Here is a 22,058-nt window from a genome sequence, read left to right on the forward strand (position 1 = left end):
AAAAAATTAACCTTTCGATCAGTTTTATTTCGAGTCCTAATGTTCAAACTGATTTAAAAGAGTTCTAAATCTGGAACCCTCACTGCGCGCAATTTTTTTTTTCTTTCTGCAACAGCTCTTGAATATGAACCTAGAGAAAAGCCTTTGAACCCTGTGAACTGGGCCGGACCCCAATATAATCCGCATGTTCTCATAAGTCACGCCTAGATAACAAGCGTCAAATTTGACAGTATTTACAAATTGATGAACAATCTCTAGTAGCACAAATGATGCAGAATTTCTACAGACAGCTATTTGCCAAGAACATTAATAAATGACATGAAAAATAACACTCGAGTTATGAGCACAATGTACATTTCAAAGATGGCAACGCCATTGATCCATCGAGATTCTTCTTTGATCAGTTGCTTGCCATCTTAGTAGTTTCTAACAGCAGAGGCCAAACCAAGGCAACCATCAATCCGAAAACTTGCAAAACCAAAAGAATATAAGTGATGGCAGCCTTCTCATGTTGGCATTTATGTAAACAAATCTCTGTAATCAAGCTTAGGGAATAGGGATCCTGGTCACTAATCATCATGAATGCTAATTCAAGCAGTTATCTCACCTTTCCTTCAATGAACCATTGTTTGACCTTCTCAATTCCCATGTCGGTAGGCAGCCCCTAAGGGGTGATTGTAGAAACAATGAAGATGTTGACAACTGCTTCTGCCGCATTGAGATTGAAGACAGACAACTAAATGCACCTCTCAGCCTCCTTTTGTCGCTATCAAATGGTTGGTAATCAGGGTCATGCTGCACAGCAGAAATCTTAAGGGTTTCGGGAAGTATGCAATTGCAGATTGAACCTACCACCACCACCACAAATTAAATAAAATTAAAATTGTGTACATTTAAAAATACAGACATCTGCTACAAATAACCACCACAGTTTACTGAATGTGTCTGGCATAGGAATTCATCTCATAAACTTTTTTAATAGGAGGAATTCAGCTCATAAATTTAAAGAATAAATTATCAAAGCATTTTACTATCATCTGGTACTCCCTCTGCTGACAGTTATTCACTTGTTCATGAAACTTGTTGAGCTCTAGGGGAATATTCTTTGGAATTAGTTTTACATTTTTGAAAAGCATGACCTGTCTTTATGGCCACCAATAAGAGCACAACAGTTATGAAATACAAGATTCCATGGTTTCAGTTATGCAGAAGCAAACAAGTGCTCAACCACAGAATGCTTGACAAAAAGACTGGTTCTTGTATTCAATCAGCTACTAACTCAATGTGGAAAATGATGGAAGGAAAGAATACCTATTTTTGCTAGTCGATTTACCCATTTTGGAACTGGTTTCCCAGTTAGCTTAGAACAAATGTCCTTGCAGAAATGATTGCAGTTCTTGACAATCAAGTGATATGTATCGCCATTGTAGCTCGCAGAATGTCTCTCTATGAACTCCCTAACCTGAATAGGGTCCAAGCATGTGGTTCCAATGAATATTGACTTCCTGAACTTGAAGCCTGGGCACTGCCGTGGTTCAACCTCAAAAACACCACTTGTTGGATAGTCATGAGCTCCAAAGGCATATTCAACACCATGGACTGCACAGTGGAGGTGCAGATGATCAGATAATAACAGATATGGAGAAGATATAATAAGGAGCAGTTATAATATTCTACTTCCTGTATAATTGATTCACCAGTCTACTAACATGAACAAGGAGTGTCCAAAATAAATCTAGCTTCCATGTCCCACCTGTTTATGAGAATCAAGTTTCATAGTTATTTACATACATGTTTATTTTAGTTATAGAAGCTGTAGTGGTACTGCAAAATTTAAGCTCTTTTCTCACATATTACTGGGTAAAAGTAAATGAAAAAGAATGAGGGATCTCCAACTCTCTCTCTCTCTCTCTCTCTCTCCATAAATATCATTATATATATCCCTTAGAGGATAGTATCTCCAATCAGTTTGCCGTCCCTCATCCATTCCCAACCACAGTTGCCTTGTAATTAAAATCAATATATAACTATCTTCAGCTCATTAGATTTGAAATAGCCAGATAGGATTGAGTAAAAACTAGATTAGGACAGTACACATCGAAATTTTCATGGTTCTGAAATAGTTCTACCTCAACTTGAGATCATATATTTAGGTACAAAATTTAAAAATGAAAATGCATCCAAGGATGGTATTGTAGCTCACCTTCTACACCAGAGTGATAGATACCAAGACCCGCCCAGTAGACATAGCCATTCATTGGTGTCAAATCGTACACATTTAGATATACAGCTGCTCGGCCTGGACCATAGCTAGTTGGCTTCATCTTCGGAAACAAAGAAAAACTTGTGGCTGATTTGCCTTTCAAGCGAAGAGGCACTATTGATTTCCATCCCTTCTTGATTTCGAATTTCATGCTTGCTTAAAAAACAATTCTAGAATTCAGTCAATGCCCGTCTCTAACCTGTGCAGACATACAAAGATAAAAACATTAGCACTTTACAAATAGATATTCAATCATTCACAACAGTTACAACCTTTTTATTGCATCTCAAAAGTTCTTATAAATTCAACTGTACTATCATTTTAGTAGGCAAAAAAATCCATTAGTCTTTGTGTACTTAAAAGCATAAACTGTGGTTCAACCACATTACAGCTATATCACCACAAAGCAGCATATCAAGAATCATCAAAGCAGTCAAGTTGGTATAATATTAGAGTACTCTTTCGACAGCCACCTGATCTACATGGTATGAATGAACATACCAATGCAACAAAAACCATCAATGTAAATATTCTAGAACAGAGACAGGGAGGAAGTACAGGATAGGACAGCACAAACATGCTGAATTCTGAAAATAACTAATGATTTTATGAAGATATCTAATCCCAAGTTTTCAATGAAGAAGTTCTGGAAGTGGAATATCCTTCAACTAATTTGTCAAAAGACAATAAGGACAGGGGAACGGAAGATGGAGTAGCAGACTCCACAAAAGCCAAAAGGAAGAAAGGCATGCTATTTTATTCTCTTTATAATTTTCCTCATATTATCCCCCCCACAAAGTTGACTTTCAAGTCATATATCTAAACAAATAAACAACCAGCCCCCACAAAGTTGACTTTCAAGTCATATATCTAAACAAATAAACAACCAGACCCTGTGCTGGCCAAGACTGCCTAGAGTCTTTAAAAGGTATCAGTATACTAAGATGATTAACATCTTCTGAGATAATATGAACATGCAGCACATACTTAGCATTCTATATTTCTTTTAACTTTTATAAATTACTTAGAGGCATACAGTTTAATCGCTGCTATTGCTATTTTCAAGCATGATAAAAGTGATTTCACAACTTCAAAATTTGGCCAAGATGAGAAACTAGTAGACAGTAAAGCTGGATTTGATAAGAAATTAAAGCTTTCTAAGTGTTGCTAAAAATAATAGACAGAACTTGACACCTCGTAGACTACACCAAAGTTCTACCTTGATATCTATTCGTTACAAAAGTGGCTAAATGAAACCTCTCAGAGCATCAGTTTCTTTTTTGATAAAATAATAAAAAACTCCAACAAGATTATCAATTATCAACAATTAAATCTCTTCTGAACCTAGTGCTTCTTAACTGCTCTGTATCGTGAGGTATCTCTAGTACTCAGGAAATGTTTGTTTGTAATCCCAAGTGAAAAATTGTTCATCATTACATAAAGTTTTTTCCTAGAAAAAGAGGGAAGGAAAGGGGATTTATCTATAAGGAATTCAAAAAAAAAAAAAAAAAAAAAAAAAAAAAAAAAAAAAAAAAAGAAGATAATAATTATCTGTGGACTTGTCAACATGTTAGAGAACTATAAGCATCAGAAGTTGACAGTAGTTCTAAATAATTTGGATAAGAGTTTAATTAAAGACAAGTGCAGCCGGCAGAGAATAAAGAAAGAGGAGTGAAAGTCAACTGCAAATCTCAACAAATTTTATTTCCAACGACTTAGGGCTGGCCAGCAATACTTAAAATCCATCACATATAAAAGTACATTTCACTAGAAACCTGCAATTTATCAGAAACTAAAGAAAAGCTAAAATGAACATAATAGAAATTCCCGTGAACATGAACTGAAGCATGAACATGAAGCAACTGCAGACAATCATGACCTAATCTTGAAACCACTGGAAGCTTTACAGAATAAACCAATCTTATCCTTAAAAACGCAATAAAGTAAACTAATTATAGCAACTTTCACCTCAAACTATGAAATTAGCAGCAATGAAAGTAACAATATTCATCATCAGATGAAATAAAATTGTAGCATTCCCTCAAACTATGAACAGAAATAGTCAAATGGGTCTCAACACAAAAAGATCAGCTTTAAATTAAAGAATAGAAGTCGTCTTACTTCAGATCCAGTTGAAACTATTTATGCCAAAAATAAATAGCTAGATATTAACAATGAAATTTAGAAAAACGAAGAAAAAAAAGGCATAGATTGATAATTTGGAGGGGATCTTCCTCCAATTTCAAAGTTGATTGTTATATTTCTTTTGCCATTACAATATATAGAGTCCACAAAAGTAAAAAAAAATCAACAAAGGAAAAGGAATTACGAGGAAATCTTCTCCACATGCTAACATTGTAGAAAAGGAAAGTGAACTTTATCACCAAATTAAAAGAAGAGAATAATGTAGCAGCGTTGTTTGGGAAATTATAGGTCAGACTAAGCAAAATATATCAGGAAACTCAACACAACTTATCAAAAAACTCCAAAATTTGATTCTTATCCAGAAATTTCCAGGCGACTAAACAACCAAGAAGAGTGAGAATCAAGCGAAAACGGAAGCACATAAAGAACTGAAAACAACTAAAAAATATATGCCAGTGCAAATTTACAAGAACAAAACTAGAGAAAATTAGAAGTACAAAAGAGAAAAGTAAGTAAAGGAACTCACAGATTCTGAGAGGATCGACATTGATTTAAAGGCGAGACAAACCAGCAGCTTAAGGTTTAGCTGCTCCTTAAACAAACACTACCATCTTCCCAGTTATGACGAAGATAAAGAAACAAATGGCAAAGAGAAGCTAAAATTTAGCAGTTAAGAGAATAACCAGAGAGTCAACAAAGACTCTCTCTTCTCTTCAACCACCTAAATCACATTCACAGGCAAGGCAATCTTAATTGAGTTCCTTCTTTGTCAATTAATTAATTAAAAAAAAAAAAAAAAGCAAAAACTATATTTATGAGTCATTTGTCTTACTGAGTTGGAGTAGTCATTGTCCCGGTGAGCACGTGCCAAGTTATTATTATATTGTTTCTTTTATCCTCTCTCTCTCTCTCTCTCTCTCTCTCTTAGCAGTCAATAATAACAATCAATCATAAAAGGAAATAATTTTGGTAAGATCATTCATTCAATCCTTGTCTGTGATAATGTCAGTGACAGTGAGGGGTCCGCACTCACCTAATTTCAACTTCTACTTACTTCAATTCAACTCACATGTGATGAGATTAATTCGCTCAATCAGTGTTTCTCCTGTTTACAGTTCACCTCTTTCTTTCTCTTCTATTCATCTTTCACAGTATCAATTACCGCTCATAATCAACCATATTTTAAAGTGTGAATGATTGATTCTCTGAAATCACTGGAGGTTGAGGAGGGGGTTCACATGTCGTTTTCTTTAGATGTTATACATGATAAGCATTTTAAAGGCAATGATAAAATTTGCATAAAACTTGAACGTATCCATCAATTTTTAAAGGCAATTGGACTTTGACCAGATCACAAAACCAAGTTTATGGTCCCTTAACTGCATTACAACTTGCAGAACCAGGAAAAAAAAATCTCGAAAATTGTTTGAATGAGTTCTTTCACCCTTGTGAAAACACGATTCGAACCGAATTGAACAAATCTCAGAAAGAAAGAATTTAATATTATTGGAAAAAAATTGTGTTCTTGTCTTCAAAGTAAAAATAAATAAGTAAAAATTCTGAGAAAATATATATAAGATAATAAGAGGTTGGCCAGCTCTGAAGTTGGCCAGCTCTTCCTCACGACGGGATAGCTCCTTCTGTCATGTCTGCTGCCTTCATCAATATCTTGTGTCATCACTTATTTATCTTTTCCTCTCCTGTAAGTCTGTAACCACCACCTCTCATAAATTTGGTCAATTACTATCAGAAAGAAACTCTTCAATTTATTGGTTTGTAAAATTTATGCCGCAAATGTTGTATAAGAAATGAATCTGGAATGTTCACATCCTTGCATTTAAATGATTGGCGAAGAACATTAAACCCTGAAATCAAGTATTACTATTACTAGCAAATTTTGGTGTGGGTTCTTTTATGTCCCTCTACCAAAACATGGGCGACACAAGAATGTTAATATGCAGAAGATTGGTACTGGTACATTAAGAAAACGACAATAAAGCGTGTTATAACTTACACGCATAAAGCTGTTGCCTGTCATGGTGGTTCAGTTGTTCTTCTGACTTCTACCCACGCCCTCTCTCCCATCCTCTCACAGCCATTGATCACGTCGAGCCAAAACAACTTTTACATGGGACCCTTTGTCCCATCAGCTTGATTGATTTGTTTTTGGTCTTATTTGCTTTTTCGTTTTTTTGAAAAAAAATTTGCAGTCAAAGTTTTTCCATTTCTCTGGGCAGAACATAATAATTATGGTTTAGATACAAATGGCTTCTCTTTTTGACTGTATGACGAACTACAATTAAATTAAGTGGATGATTAAATATCATTGATAGAATATGATATCGTGAAACTTATACTCTATGACTATTATTGAGAAAAGAGACATTGAATTATAGATACAGGGAGGGACTTCATTTGTTAAATAGTAAACCAACTCTCAGGTACAGGTCAGACACAGTTGCCACATTTAACTATTTAAGACATTGGTTTTGTGATTCAAAGGGAATACATCTGAAAATGAAACAAAAGGACAATTTCATTTCAAAATTAGAGACACAGAGAGAGAGAGAGAGAGAGAGGGAAATATTTTCAAGTTTGGAATTCGGAGTACAGTTGAGACGGGCCCTTTCCTCAAACTTTTCATCATTATACAGGGTTGTAAACACATAAACGTTAATCACGAAAATTACTCGAATTTCATTCACCTAAATCTAATCACCTTTATATTCTTTTGAGGTGACAAATTTAAATAACCAAAGCCAGTGGGCATTCATTTTTTCCTTGGTCGCTGAAAATCTTTCCCATTAAATTGTCGTTTACCGGGTCGATATGGCCCGTTTTAAATACTCTTGGGCTAAATAGTCAATGTATGTAGTTAACAGGGTTATGGCTGGACCTAAATGTTGGATCAAGACTGCCCACGAGTCCGTTTTCATTTCTACACATGTCTTGTCATGAATCATGATTGTTCATACTATAAGAGGGCGTTTGGTTGAGGGTTATCTAAGATTATTAGGATTAAGTTATCTTATATTACTTGATTACCATGTTTAGTTGTCAAGTAATATAAAATACCGGTAATCTTCAAATACCAATAGTAGTTACTATTGATAATATTGGAGTTAATCTGATTACCTCAATTTTCTTAGGTATTCTAAGATTACCAGGATTATCTTTTTTTGTTACAATTTTATCCCTTATTAATAAAATTTTAGGACAACAATGCCCTTATTTTTTAATTTATTTACATGAATATGGCTTTTACTATTTCACCCCAATTAATTAACATTTTGGACAAAATTACCCTTAAATTCAAAACAAATTATAGCCCACCCAGGCCACCACCCCCACCCACCTGCTGTCGGCAACCACCGCCGCAGCTAGTAGCTGTCGCCGTTGGAATGGCGCATAGAAGGCCAAAAATGGTCGCTGTGTGCCAATATGGCCATTTCTGGCCAGATATGTGGCCGGAAATGGCCAGATCTGGCCGTTGACGGCTAGATCCATCATCGATCTGGTCGTTGATGGCTAGATCCAGATCGAAGACCTTTAACGACAACGTCTGAGGTCGTTAACGACCATCGATCTGGCTGTCTGTCACGTCTGGCCATTTCCGACCAGATCTCTGGCCGGAAATGGCCATATGGCACACGGAGGCCATTTCCTGCCTTCCGTGCTACGGTGGTTGCCGGCGGCCGGCAGTGGCTAGGTTGGTCGGGGTGTTTTGTTGATTTTTCAAACTTTTATTATGGGGTTGTTTTTGTTAAGTTTTTAAATGTAGGGGGGTTATAGTAATCCAAATAATAATCAATATTAAAAAACAATATAATAGTAATATTTAATTAGAGGATAATTCAGTAATTTAAATAATATACCTACCAATTTATTCCTCCCAACCAAACATATTAATATAATATACCCACCAATTAACCAAACACATTTTCCTAAAAATTCTCAGTAATCTTCAGATAATCTATCTTTCCAGTAATCCAATATTCCCTAAACCAAATGCCTGAAAATTAACTATTGTGTTCGGTAATGCTCAAATAGTTTTTATTATGGTTTGTTCTCATAATTGATGTTAATGTAAAATTAACGAGGCGAGGATGGGTCTCTAAAAATTCCCTGTGGGAATCCCCCCCATCCCTGTAATGGGGATGGGACAAGGAGTGAATATGAGGGTGGGGAATGGGGTCCCCAACCCCTCCCCGCCCCATTGCCATGCCTGTTAAAACTTCAAAATTACATATACTTCAATAAGAAATACAAGAGTCAAGTTAAATATGCATTCTCTCCACAGGGCAAACTTGCATAATACAGTGTAGCATCAGATGAATAGATGAAAATTTCAACGTGCTCCAAGGAAGATAATATGAGAAATGCGATGAAAGTGTCCGGAAGCACTTTGTGATTTATCAAATGTGGCAGTTTGAATACTACAGAAAGCAAATATAGATAGCCTATACACACTATCAAAATGATGTTTGAATTACATCCTAGTTGTACTTTGTACAATTCCAAAATGATAATTACCTGATGATCTTATAAAGAATCATTGTGGACATACATGTAATTGGTCATTTACTGATCACATCGAACCAAGTGAGTTGAAATGAGTCCATGCGTCCTGCATGCCAATACACAAAACTTTGTTACTACAGCTTAAACTTACAATCACCGCAAAACCTGTTTGTCTACTCTCTGTCGAAAACAACATAGGCCACATGCAGAAAGCAAACATGTCTTGCTATTTTCCAAGTTAATAACGCACATGGCAATGCTTTGTCAACCATCTTTTTGTCGGTAGCAGCTAAAGATTTTCAAATTTTGGTGTGGGTTCTTTTATGTCCCTCTACAAAACATGGGCGACACAAGAATGTTAATATGCAGAAGATTGGTACTGGTACATTAAGAAAACGACAATAAGCGTGTTATAACTTATACGCAAAGCTGTTGCTGTCATGGTGGTTCAGTTGTCTTCTGACTTCTACCCACGCCTCCTCTCCCATCCTCTCACAGCCATTGATCACGTCGAGCCAAAAACTTTTACATGGGACCTTGTCTCATCAGATTGATTGATTTGTTTTTGGTCTTATTTGCGTCTGTTTTTGAAAAAAATTTGCAGTCAAAGTTTTTCCATTTCTCTGGGCAGAACATAAATTATGGTTTAGATACAAATGGCTTCTCTTTTAACTGTATGAGAACTTCAATTAAATTAAATGGATGATTAAATACATGGACTTGTCAACATGTTAGAGAACTATAAGCATCAGAAGTTGACAGTAGTTCTAAATAATTTGGATAAGAGTTTAATTAAAGACAAGTGCAGCCGGCAGAGAATAAAGAAAGAGGAGTGAAAGTCAACTGCAAATCTCAACAAATTTTATTTCCAACGACTTAGGGCTGGCCAGCAATACTTAAAATCCATCACATATAAAAGTACATTTCACTAGAAACCTGCAATTTATCAGAAACTAAAGAAAAGCTAAAATGAACATAATAGAAATTCCCGTGAACATGAACTGAAGCATGAACATGAAGCAACTGCAGACAATCATGACCTAATCTTGAAACCACTGGAAGCTTTACAGAATAAACCAATCTTATCCTTAAAAACGCAATAAAGTAAACTAATTATAGCAACTTTCACCTCAAACTATGAAATTAGCAGCAATGAAAGTAACAATATTCATCATCAGATGAAATAAAATTGTAGCATTCCCTCAAACTATGAACAGAAATAGTCAAATGGGTCTCAACACAAAAAGATCAGCTTTAAATTAAAGAATAGAAGTCGTCTTACTTCAGATCCAGTTGAAACTATTTATGCCAAAAATAAATAGCTAGATATTAACAATGAAATTTAGAAAAACGAAGAAAAAAAAGGCATAGATTGATAATTTGGAGGGGATCTTCCTCCAATTTCAAAGTTGATTGTTATATTTCTTTTGCCATTACAATATATAGAGTCCACAAAAGTAAAAAAAAATCAACAAAGGAAAAGGAATTACGAGGAAATCTTCTCCACATGCTAACATTGTAGAAAAGGAAAGTGAACTTTATCACCAAATTAAAAGAAGAGAATAATGTAGCAGCGTTGTTTGGGAAATTATAGGTCAGACTAAGCAAAATATATCAGGAAACTCAACACAACTTATCAAAAAACTCCAAAATTTGATTCTTATCCAGAAATTTCCAGGCGACTAAACAACCAAGAAGAGTGAGAATCAAGCGAAAACGGAAGCACATAAAGAACTGAAAACAACTAAAAAATATATGCCAGTGCAAATTTACAAGAACAAAACTAGAGAAAATTAGAAGTACAAAAGAGAAAAGTAAGTAAAGGAACTCACAGATTCTGAGAGGATCGACATTGATTTAAAGGCGAGACAAACCAGCAGCTTAAGGTTTAGCTGCTCCTTAAACAAACACTACCATCTTCCCAGTTATGACGAAGATAAAGAAACAAATGGCAAAGAGAAGCTAAAATTTAGCAGTTAAGAGAATAACCAGAGAGTCAACAAAGACTCTCTCTTCTCTTCAACCACCTAAATCACATTCACAGGCAAGGCAATCTTAATTGAGTTCCTTCTTTGTCAATTAATTAATTAAAAAAAAAAAAAAAAGCAAAAACTATATTTATGAGTCATTTGTCTTACTGAGTTGGAGTAGTCATTGTCCCGGTGAGCACGTGCCAAGTTATTATTATATTGTTTCTTTTATCCTCTCTCTCTCTCTCTCTCTCTCTCTCTTAGCAGTCAATAATAACAATCAATCATAAAAGGAAATAATTTTGGTAAGATCATTCATTCAATCCTTGTCTGTGATAATGTCAGTGACAGTGAGGGGTCCGCACTCACCTAATTTCAACTTCTACTTACTTCAATTCAACTCACATGTGATGAGATTAATTCGCTCAATCAGTGTTTCTCCTGTTTACAGTTCACCTCTTTCTTTCTCTTCTATTCATCTTTCACAGTATCAATTACCGCTCATAATCAACCATATTTTAAAGTGTGAATGATTGATTCTCTGAAATCACTGGAGGTTGAGGAGGGGGTTCACATGTCGTTTTCTTTAGATGTTATACATGATAAGCATTTTAAAGGCAATGATAAAATTTGCATAAAACTTGAACGTATCCATCAATTTTTAAAGGCAATTGGACTTTGACCAGATCACAAAACCAAGTTTATGGTCCCTTAACTGCATTACAACTTGCAGAACCAGGAAAAAAAAATCTCGAAAATTGTTTGAATGAGTTCTTTCACCCTTGTGAAAACACGATTCGAACCGAATTGAACAAATCTCAGAAAGAAAGAATTTAATATTATTGGAAAAAAATTGTGTTCTTGTCTTCAAAGTAAAAATAAATAAGTAAAAATTCTGAGAAAATATATATAAGATAATAAGAGGTTGGCCAGCTCTGAAGTTGGCCAGCTCTTCCTCACGACGGGATAGCTCCTTCTGTCATGTCTGCTGCCTTCATCAATATCTTGTGTCATCACTTATTTATCTTTTCCTCTCCTGTAAGTCTGTAACCACCACCTCTCATAAATTTGGTCAATTACTATCAGAAAGAAACTCTTCAATTTATTGGTTTGTAAAATTTATGCCGCAAATGTTGTATAAGAAATGAATCTGGAATGTTCACATCCTTGCATTTAAATGATTGGCGAAGAACATTAAACCCTGAAATCAAGTATTACTATTACTAGCAAATTTTGGTGTGGGTTCTTTTATGTCCCTCTACCAAAACATGGGCGACACAAGAATGTTAATATGCAGAAGATTGGTACTGGTACATTAAGAAAACGACAATAAAGCGTGTTATAACTTACACGCATAAAGCTGTTGCCTGTCATGGTGGTTCAGTTGTTCTTCTGACTTCTACCCACGCCCTCTCTCCCATCCTCTCACAGCCATTGATCACGTCGAGCCAAAACAACTTTTACATGGGACCCTTTGTCCCATCAGCTTGATTGATTTGTTTTTGGTCTTATTTGCTTTTTCGTTTTTTTGAAAAAAAATTTGCAGTCAAAGTTTTTCCATTTCTCTGGGCAGAACATAATAATTATGGTTTAGATACAAATGGCTTCTCTTTTTGACTGTATGACGAACTACAATTAAATTAAGTGGATGATTAAATATCATTGATAGAATATGATATCGTGAAACTTATACTCTATGACTATTATTGAGAAAAGAGACATTGAATTATAGATACAGGGAGGGACTTCATTTGTTAAATAGTAAACCAACTCTCAGGTACAGGTCAGACACAGTTGCCACATTTAACTATTTAAGACATTGGTTTTGTGATTCAAAGGGAATACATCTGAAAATGAAACAAAAGGACAATTTCATTTCAAAATTAGAGACACAGAGAGAGAGAGAGAGAGAGAGGGAAATATTTTCAAGTTTGGAATTCGGAGTACAGTTGAGACGGGCCCTTTCCTCAAACTTTTCATCATTATACAGGGTTGTAAACACATAAACGTTAATCACGAAAATTACTCGAATTTCATTCACCTAAATCTAATCACCTTTATATTCTTTTGAGGTGACAAATTTAAATAACCAAAGCCAGTGGGCATTCATTTTTTACTTCGTCGCTGAAAATCTTTCCCATTAAATTGTCTTTTACCGGGTCGATATGGCCCGTTTTAAATACTCTTGGGCTAAATAGTCAATGCATGTAGTTAACAGGGTTATGGCTGGACCTAAATGTTGGATCAAGAACTGCCCCCGAGTCCGTTTTCATTTCTACACATATCTTGTCATGATTGTTCATACTCTAAGGGGGCGTTTGGTTGGGGGTTATCTGAGATTATTAGGGTTAAGTCATCTTATATTACTTGATTACCATATTTGGTTATCAAGTAATATAAAATACCGATAATCTTCAAATACCAATAGTGGTTATTATTAGTAACATTGGAGGTAATCTAATTACCTCTATTTTCTTAGGTATTCTAAGATTACCAGAATTTTCTTTTTTTGTTACAATTCTATCCCTTATTAATAAAATTTTAGGACAATAATGCCCTAATTTTTGAATTTATTTACATGAATATGACTTTTACTATTTCACCATAATTAATTAATATTTTGGACAAAATTACCCTTAATTTCAAAACAAATTATAGCTCACCTAGGCCACCACCCCCACCCACCTGCTGCCGCCTACCACCGCCGCGACCAATAGCCATCGCCGCCGAAACAGTACACGGAAGGCCGAAAATGGCCACTGTGCGCCGATATGGCCATTTTCGGCTAGATATCTGGCCGGAAATGGCCAGATCATGCCAGATCTGGCTGTTGACGGCTAGATCCGTAATCAATCTGGCTGTTGACAGCCAGATCCAGATCGATGGCCATTAACGGCAACGTCTGAAGTCGTTAACGACCATCAATCTGGCCGTCGAAGGCCATATCTGTCACGTTTGGCAATTTCCGGCCTGATCTTTAGTCGAAAATCGCCATACGGCGCAAGAACGCCATTTCCTGCCTTCCGTGCGCCTTTAGGTTGCCGGCGGCCGACAGTGGCTGGGTTGGTGGGGTGTTTTGTTGATTTTTCAAACTTTTATTATGGGGTTGTTTTTGTTAAGTTTTTAAATGTAGGGGGTTATAATAATTCAAATAATAATCAATATTAAAAAATAATATAATAATAATATTTAATTAGAGGACAATTCAGTAATTTAAATAACATACCTACTAATTTATTTTTCCCAACCAAACATATTAATATAACATACCCACCAATTAACCAAATACATTTTCCTAAAGATTCCCAGTGATCTTCAAGGTAATCTATCTTTCCAGTAATCCAACATTCCCTGAACCAAACGGCCATTAAAAACTTAGGCATGGCAATGGCCCCCGACGCATCCCACCCCCACCCTGCATGTGGCGGGGATTCCTTGCTTTTTGTGGGGATAGGGGCGGGAATGGGGAGTGCCCTTCCCCGCCCTACCTGTATATAATATATTATATATATTTACTTTACAAAATATGACAATACTGAAATGGTTTTTGTTTTGTTTATTCATTTGGTGTAATTGATCAAATACATAATGAGTTTATATTTTGGACAAGTGCAATGTCTTAGTTTAAGTTTAGACGATTAATTTAAGTGTTTGTCATATGGATGAATCTCAACATTGAAAGTGAATTAACTATTGTGTTTGGTAATGCTCAAATAGTTTTTATCATGGTTTGTTCTCATAATTGATGTTAATGTAAAATTAACGAGGCGAGGATGGGCCTCTAAAAATTCCCCGTGGGAATCCCCGCCATCCTTGTAATGGGGACGGGACAAGGAGTGAATATGAGGGCGGGGAGGGGTTGGGCATTGCCATGCCTGTTAAAACTTCAAAATTACATATACTTCAATAAGAAATACAAGAGTTAAGTTAAATATGCATTCTCTCCACAGGGCAAACTTGCATAATACAGTGTAGCATCAGGTTAATAGATGGAAATTTCGACGTGCTCCAAAGAAGATAATATGACAAATGCGATGAAAGCGTCCGGAAGCACTTTGTGATTTATCAAATGTGGCAGTTTGAATACAACAGAAAGCAAATATAGATAGCCTATACACACTATGAAAATGATGTTTGAATTAGATCCTAGTTTTACTTTGTACAATTCCAAAATGATAATTACCTGATGATCTTATAAAGAATCATTGTGGACATACATGTAATTGGTCATTTACTGATCACATCGAACCAAGTGAGTTGAAATGAGTCCATGCGTCCTGCATGCCAATACACAAAACTTTGTTACTACAGCTTAAACTTACAATCACCGCAAAACCTGTTTGTCTACTCTCTGTCGAAAACAACATAGGCCACATGCAGAAAGCAAACATGTCTTGCTATTTTCCAAGTTAATAACGCACATGGCAATGCTTTGTCAACCATCTTTTTGTCGGTAGCAGCTAAAGATTTTCAACAGAACTTGTTACTTCGAACAACCGCACAGACAAAAAAAAAAAAAAAAAAAAAAAAAGATATGTTGATTATTCCATTATTCTAAAATGACTGGAGATCATTGTTAACCAGCCAAATTATTTTAAAGATCAAAGATTGATCAATCCATGCGCATAATTCTTGGAAAGGAACTGGAATTTTGAGTAAAAAATATAATACTCTACTGATTAGAAACATAAGGATTATGAAACTTCAATTTCTGTTAAGTACAGGAAGCCTATGTTCGTCTCAAAAATCTCAGATCCTATTTAAAATGAGGCATGCAGGATAGTCAGAAGTCAAGAAGCTAGTCATCTGACATCAAGTCGATAATCTATGAAGCGTACAAATGGTGCTCAAGTATAGCAATAATTACACTAGAATATTACCAACACATATTCCCCTTGTGAAGAAACAACATATGTCAGTAAATAAAGCAGTTATGACAGAACTTCATATACCTGCAGAATATCGAAAACATTTTCTGCTGTGTACTTTTGGTGAGAAGCTGCACCCTTTTGCTGAAGCTTATCTGGGTGCAGACAGAGTAGAGCCTTTTGATAAGACCTTTTCACTGCATTTCCCTCAATTATGTCAACAAGAGGAACCGGCTTCCACCCACAATCAGGCCAAAGAACCTACATGTTTAACCAATATTAATCTTTCAGAAATGAGGAAAGTGCACACAGAACAGCAAAGAGAATATGTCACCAATATTATGCTAGTTACACAAAGTGAAGAGCGTTAATGTCTAAACTTACACATTATATCATTAGACGTCATGGGTAACAACCAATTTCTTTTTTAAAGAAAAGTAAAGAATAGAAAAAGAGACACAGAGAATTACAAAAGACCATGTTGCAGACATTAGCAAGAAGCTGACCACCATGTAGTAGATATATAAATGTGGTTACATTTCCCCTGGGCAAATCCCTTTCCTTCACCATAAGTTCCTTTTTCAAGGAAATATTACTTCAACTTACCAACATGAGATGATTAAAGAAAAAGGAATTTCCAGAAAAAAGAATGGCACTGTGTCCAATATGCTGTACTCACATATTGTAAGGTTGACAGCAGTGAGCGTATGTTTCTTTCCTTTCCATTTGACCACTGTCGTATTTTAGCATCAATGGCCTGCAACACCTGAAATTTCAATATTACTGCTTCCTAACAAAATTGAAAGGAACATGTTTGTCTGTGCATGTATTCTACAGAACCTGGATATCTTCATGATCATTGCCAGCTTGTGGCAGTTTATTCTCATCTTCCGTGAGCTCTTTTACCTGTTGATAGCCCAAGCAAGCAAGCTTGTTAGAAATGCAATTCAAACTAGACCTTACGAATAGGAAAATGATGCTCTTTTATTAAATATATATTCTTCAAGAGAAAAAGTTTAGTTTCTTTATACTAATAGAAGTTTATATGGCATGAGGATTCATGTATTGAAGTTACATGCATTAGCATTATCCATGGGCTGCTTTATGAGAATGATAAAACAGTTAATAAGGGCATGTGGAATCTATTCTTTAGGGATAAATTGCATACCTGAAAGTTTTCTTGAAAGGATTCATCTAGATCTCCAACAACCACCTTTGGATCGTTAGGTATTGATGCTGTAAAAAAAGTGTACATGCATGCATTAATATCATACCTCCCAACAATTAATAATTAAATGCCATGAAGGAAAAAAGAAAAGAAAAAGAATGAATCAAATAGGTAGCATAGCAACATAGTTCAGCTCAGTTTAAAAAAAAAAAAAAAAAAAAAGCCAACAGCAAACAGCAAATGGAGAAAATGGCAACTTCATATAAAGAATGAATTATTGCATCTCAACTTATGCTTGTCATAAATTTGTTAGAAGCCCACACGTTGGCATAGTTTCATAGAAAAAAAGAGATTTAAACTGGATTAGAAGCCAGATCAGCTCATCCTAATTCGTTTCATGATAACTTAGGATAGGACACTGCAAATCCGTGGGCAGCTCCAGCCTCCTAGTCCCAGATGATATGTACTAATAAATTATCTAGAAAATTAGACTAACCAGTACTTGAGCTATCCTTTATTCTGGAAGAACCATTAGACATATGATTGGTGTTCTTTACGGAAGAATGTTGTTTCTCAGACTGTTGGAGATATTCATCAACCTGAATGATTATAAAAAAAAAAACATTCAAATTTTAAGACCCACCATTACCGTTGAGGAAAAAAATTTGATGCTTCTATCTGGTAAATGTTAAATTAAATGCACCACTAATGTGTACCAGATTTGAATCAAGCTATTTTAAGTTTACCGTAATAGGAGCACCAGGCATTGATTTCTTTGTGTGCCCATTGAGCCTGTGAATTTTCTCATCTGTTCCAGTCTTGCTAAAATTCACTTCCTTCCGTGCTTTGGCTGTGCCTATCGCTTTCCAGCTAGAGCTCTGACTGGGAGACGCGACACTAGTTTCTGGTTTTGCTAATGATTCCTGGTTGAAAATTTTAACAAACTCTTTAACCTTTCCCTTAACTCTGATTTTGCCAGGATCTCCTGAGTTGATGGTTGAAGCTTGCAAGCTAGCCTTACCAACTTCTGCATTGTCCAATGTAGGCTTCTTTCCATCTCGCTTTTTCATGATTCTACTAGAATCAAAAACGACAGATGATTTTTTAGTTATTTTCACGGTGCTTTCTTTTCTACTAGCCTTTTCCGGTATATCCTCATTGCCTGCATAGAATAGAAGAAAACAAAGTGCTTTTAGTATTTAAGAAGATGAATGGGAATAGGTGAAAACTCATTACTACTAATACTCATGAAATGGATCATGACTCACTTTGTTCAAAATCATTATCGTAAAACAGAGAACATAGGGGTTTCAAATCAGGCTTGCGACCTTCTTCAGCAACCACAGACTTCTTTTTCTCTAATATATCAGACAAACCTATCTTAGATTGAGAATAGGTCTGGGTTTCTTCTCCTGTACTTTGTGAAATAGAATCATCAGGACCAACTCGCTGACATGGTTCTACTCTATCTTGTGTGCTTGTAACAGAAGGTGAGCCATTATCTTGTTCGTTATGTTCCATTGCGAAAGACTTAGTATCCGGCAAGATTTCTTTAGGTAATTCTCTCGCCATTCTCTCACTTCCAATCCATCCATCAGAGCCGGAGGATCTATCAGTGCCACTGTCTTCTTTTAATCTTGAACTATTCCCTCCTCTAGGAGGCATAGCTAATGCTAATGGTACTCCCTTGCTTGCCCATTTGTATATTGAAAAGTGAAACGGACTCTCATTTGTCACAGCTTCTGAACTATTTGATTCCTTTTTTAAATCAATTTCTGTGTCTGTTTCATCATATTTGGTCAAATTTGATGACTGTTCGCTGTTAAGAGATAACTCCCTGGATAAAAGGCTTTGACGATGAGAAGATCGAGCATCATTTCTTTCCTCTTGATCCTGGTTTAGGCTTGATGTTCTTGAAAGAGGAGATGGATATAAATTCATTCCATTTGAAGCTCCTTCCTTGCTTTTATACGGGCTACGATGAGTGGATCCAAATGTTGGAAGTTCCATCCCTTTCGTCAATTTNAGATCAGCTCATCCTAATTCATTTCATAATAACTTAGGATAGGACACTGCAAATCCTTGGGCAGCTCCAGCCTCCTAGTCCCAGATGATATGTACTAATAAATTATCTAGAAAATTAGACTAACCAGTACTCGAGCTATCCTTTATTCTGGAAGAACCATTAGACATATGGTTGGTGTTCTTTACGGAAGAATGTTGTTTCTCAGACTGTTGGAGATATTCATCAACCTGAATGATTATAAAAAAAAAAACATTCAAATTTTAAGACCCACCATTACCGTTGAGGAAATAAATTTGATGCTTCTATCTGGTAAATGTTAAATTAAATGCACCACTAATGTGTACCAGATTTGAATCAAGCTATTTTAAGTTTACCGTAATAGGAGCACCAGGCATTGATTTCTTTGTGTGCCCATTGAGCCTGTGAATTTTCTCATCTGTTCCAGTCTTGCTAAAATTCACTTCCTTCCGTGCTTTGGCTGTGCCTATCGCTTTCCAGCTAGAGCTCTGACTGGGAGACGCGACACTAGTTTCTGGTTTTGCTAATGATTCCTGGTTGAAAATTTTAACAAACTCTTTAACCTTTCCCTTAACTCTGATTTTGCCAGGATCTCCTGAGTTGATGGTTGAAGCTTGCAAGCTAGCCTTACCAACTTCTGCATTGTCCAATGTAGGCTTCTTTCCATCTCGCTTTTTCATGATTCTACTAGAATCAAAAACGACAGATGATTTTTTAGTTATTTTCACGGTGCTTTCTTTTCTACTAGCCTTTTCCGGTATATCCTCATTGCCTGCATAGAATAGAAGAAAACAAAGTGCTTTTAGTATTTAAGAAGATGAATGGGAATAGGTGAAAACTCATTACTACTAATACTCATGAAATGGATCATGACTCACTTTGTTCAAAATCATTATCGTAAAACAGAGAACATAGGGGTTTCAAATCAGGCTTGCGACCTTCTTCAGCAACCACAGACTTCTTTTTCTCTAATATATCAGACAAACCTATCTTAGATTGAGAATAGGTCTGGGTTTCTTCTCCTGTACTTTGTGAAATAGAATCATCAGGACCAACTCGCTGACATGGTTCTACTCTATCTTGTGTGCTTGTAACAGAAGGTGAGCCATTATCTTGTTCGTTATGTTCCATTGCGAAAGACTTAGTATCCGGCAAGATTTCTTTAGGTAATTCTCTCGCCATTCTCTCACTTCCAATCCATCCATCAGAGCCGGAGGATCTATCAGTGCCACTGTCTTCTTTTAATCTTGAACTATTCCCTCCTCTAGGAGGCATAGCTAATGCTAATGGTACTCCCTTGCTTGCCCATTTGTATATTGAAAAGTGAAACGGACTCTCATTTGTCACAGCTTCTGAACTATTTGATTCCTTTTTTAAATCAATTTCTGTGTCTGTTTCATCATATTTGGTCAAATTTGATGACTGTTCGCTGTTAAGAGATAACTCCCTGGATAAAAGGCTTTGACGATGAGAAGATCGAGCATCATTTCTTTCCTCTTGATCCTGGTTTAGGCTTGATGATCTTGAAAGAGGAGATGGATATAAATTCATTCCATTTGAAGCTCCTTCCTTGCTTTTATACGGGCTACGATGAGTGGATCCAAATGTTGGAAGTTCCATCCCTTTCGTCAATTTCGCAGGGAGGCTGCAAGGAAAAATGCAGTTAAAATTTGCCGAGACAATCAGAAAGTAGAACAAGGACGCAAATCTATATCGAGCACAGACTTTGATATGTATGTGAAATTGGAGAACAAGGGAATTCGGGAAACTCAGTAAAGCCTTAATTTTTTTACTTGTGGCGTTGATCAATATAATATACAGTAAAATATAGAAAATTGCAAGATAGCAGTAACAAAAGAAAATACAAGGAGGCTTAAGCCAATTGATTTGATAATTTACACCTGAGAAAGTAACGCAACCCCATGTCAAATATTAATTAATATACAGAGATGTGTGTTTCATTATTTATTTATTTATTTATATCAGAAATCCCAAAAACTATTTTATGATGAAGTTCTAAAATTCGACCGTTAGTTATGGAATCGGAAAATAATACATGAACGACGTAGAGTAGAGAAGAAAGAAGATACAGAACGTTCATAATATCAAGAACGAGAGATAAGTGAGGCTTAAGAGGAAGATTATTAGATGTTTATTCACGCATCATTATATTGTGATAAAAAGTAAAGCCAAAACCTGAATTGTGCAGGAAGTGAACTCCCATATGGTTCGGCTTTAGGTGGTAGAGGCCGGGCAGGGCTTAAAACTCGAGAACCTGGTGAAGAAGAATATGGGTCCCAATCACGCTTCCGTGGAGAAGAACTCAAAGACTCGTTGCCTTTAAAAATATCATCAAAGAAGTTCTCACTCCGATGCTGTCTGCGGTTCATACCTTCTTCCCCAAACACCGGCTTCTCGCTGAGAGCATTCCATGAATTACGAGAACCAACTGTTTCATCATGCCCTCTAGACGCTGAGTTATCTGCAGCTTCACTGAAACTGTACCGCATCTCGTGAACGGATGACCGCCTAGGTGGCCCACCAAACACATCGTTAAAATCAATATCTGAATTTCTGTAAGGTGAATTGGGAGAAGCAGCGTCGTTGATGAATGAACTTCGAGGACTATAACCTAAAAGAACACTTTCTCTTTGAGAAAACCTCTCCATTGCCAAACAAGGCAGATCTATCACAACAAATCAATCGACTCTTGTTGAAGCATCTTAAAATAAAATTGGCGGGAAATAATATAAGCTGGAGCAACGGTTACAGCATGTTGAATCAAATCAGAGAGCCAATGAAAGTGAGGAATAATGTAGGTGATGAGGAAAAATTTTGATAGAGAAAATACAGAAGAAGAAGAAGACAGAGTGGGGTCTTGGGGCTGAAGTTTAGAGGGTTTACAGTGATTTGAAGCCGCACAAGCTTTGGTCAGGAGGATAAGTTCAGAAAAATACAAATGATAATTGAAGGTATTAGTCCATTTTGTCATGTACTTTAATTATTATTTCTCTTGGCAACAGTTAATTTGAAATTTATGTGATACTACATCACGGAGAGTTCGCTGTCTACGGGCAGA

The 22,058-nt window shown here is 36.0% G+C and overlaps 2 protein-coding genes across 3 annotated transcripts; both read right to left on the minus strand.

Moving 5' to 3' along the window:
• Window positions 1–216: 216 nt before the first annotated feature.
• Window positions 217–5,173, minus strand: LOC116109896 (deSI-like protein At4g17486). Of its 2 annotated transcripts, XM_031396129.1 has the most exons (5): window positions 4,935–5,173; window positions 2,204–2,462; window positions 1,312–1,599; window positions 608–848; window positions 217–468 (listed from the first exon to the last, which is right to left on the minus strand). In XM_031396129.1, the coding sequence occupies exons 2-5, from the start codon at window positions 2,412–2,414 to the stop codon at window positions 417–419; spliced, it is 792 nt and encodes a 263-aa protein (XP_031251989.1). In that variant the 5' UTR covers window positions 2,415–2,462; window positions 4,935–5,173; the 3' UTR covers window positions 217–416. The 2 variants fall into 2 exon arrangements, with proteins under 2 accessions (XP_031251989.1, XP_031251990.1); XM_031396130.1 differs by having other exon boundaries at window positions 217–848.
• A 9,761-nt stretch (window positions 5,174–14,934) lies between these two features.
• LOC116109882 (J domain-containing protein required for chloroplast accumulation response 1) lies at window positions 14,935–21,762 on the minus strand. The gene is made up of 12 exons (XM_031396115.1): window positions 21,176–21,762; window positions 19,858–20,624; window positions 19,336–19,751; window positions 19,086–19,188; window positions 18,204–18,968; window positions 17,682–18,097; window positions 17,432–17,534; window positions 16,936–17,003; window positions 16,608–16,673; window positions 16,447–16,524; window positions 15,852–16,028; window positions 14,935–15,176 (listed from the first exon to the last, which is right to left on the minus strand). Exons 1-12 carry the CDS (start codon window positions 21,646–21,648, stop codon window positions 15,138–15,140), a joined length of 3,471 nt encoding a protein of 1,156 aa, XP_031251975.1. The 5' UTR covers window positions 21,649–21,762; the 3' UTR covers window positions 14,935–15,137.
• Between the last annotated feature and the right edge of the window lie 296 nt (window positions 21,763–22,058).

This window comes from Pistacia vera, unplaced genomic scaffold, assembly GCF_008641045.1.
Source record: "Pistacia vera cultivar Batoury unplaced genomic scaffold, PisVer_v2 Contig590, whole genome shotgun sequence".
NCBI lineage: Eukaryota > Viridiplantae > Streptophyta > Magnoliopsida > Sapindales > Anacardiaceae > Pistacia > Pistacia vera.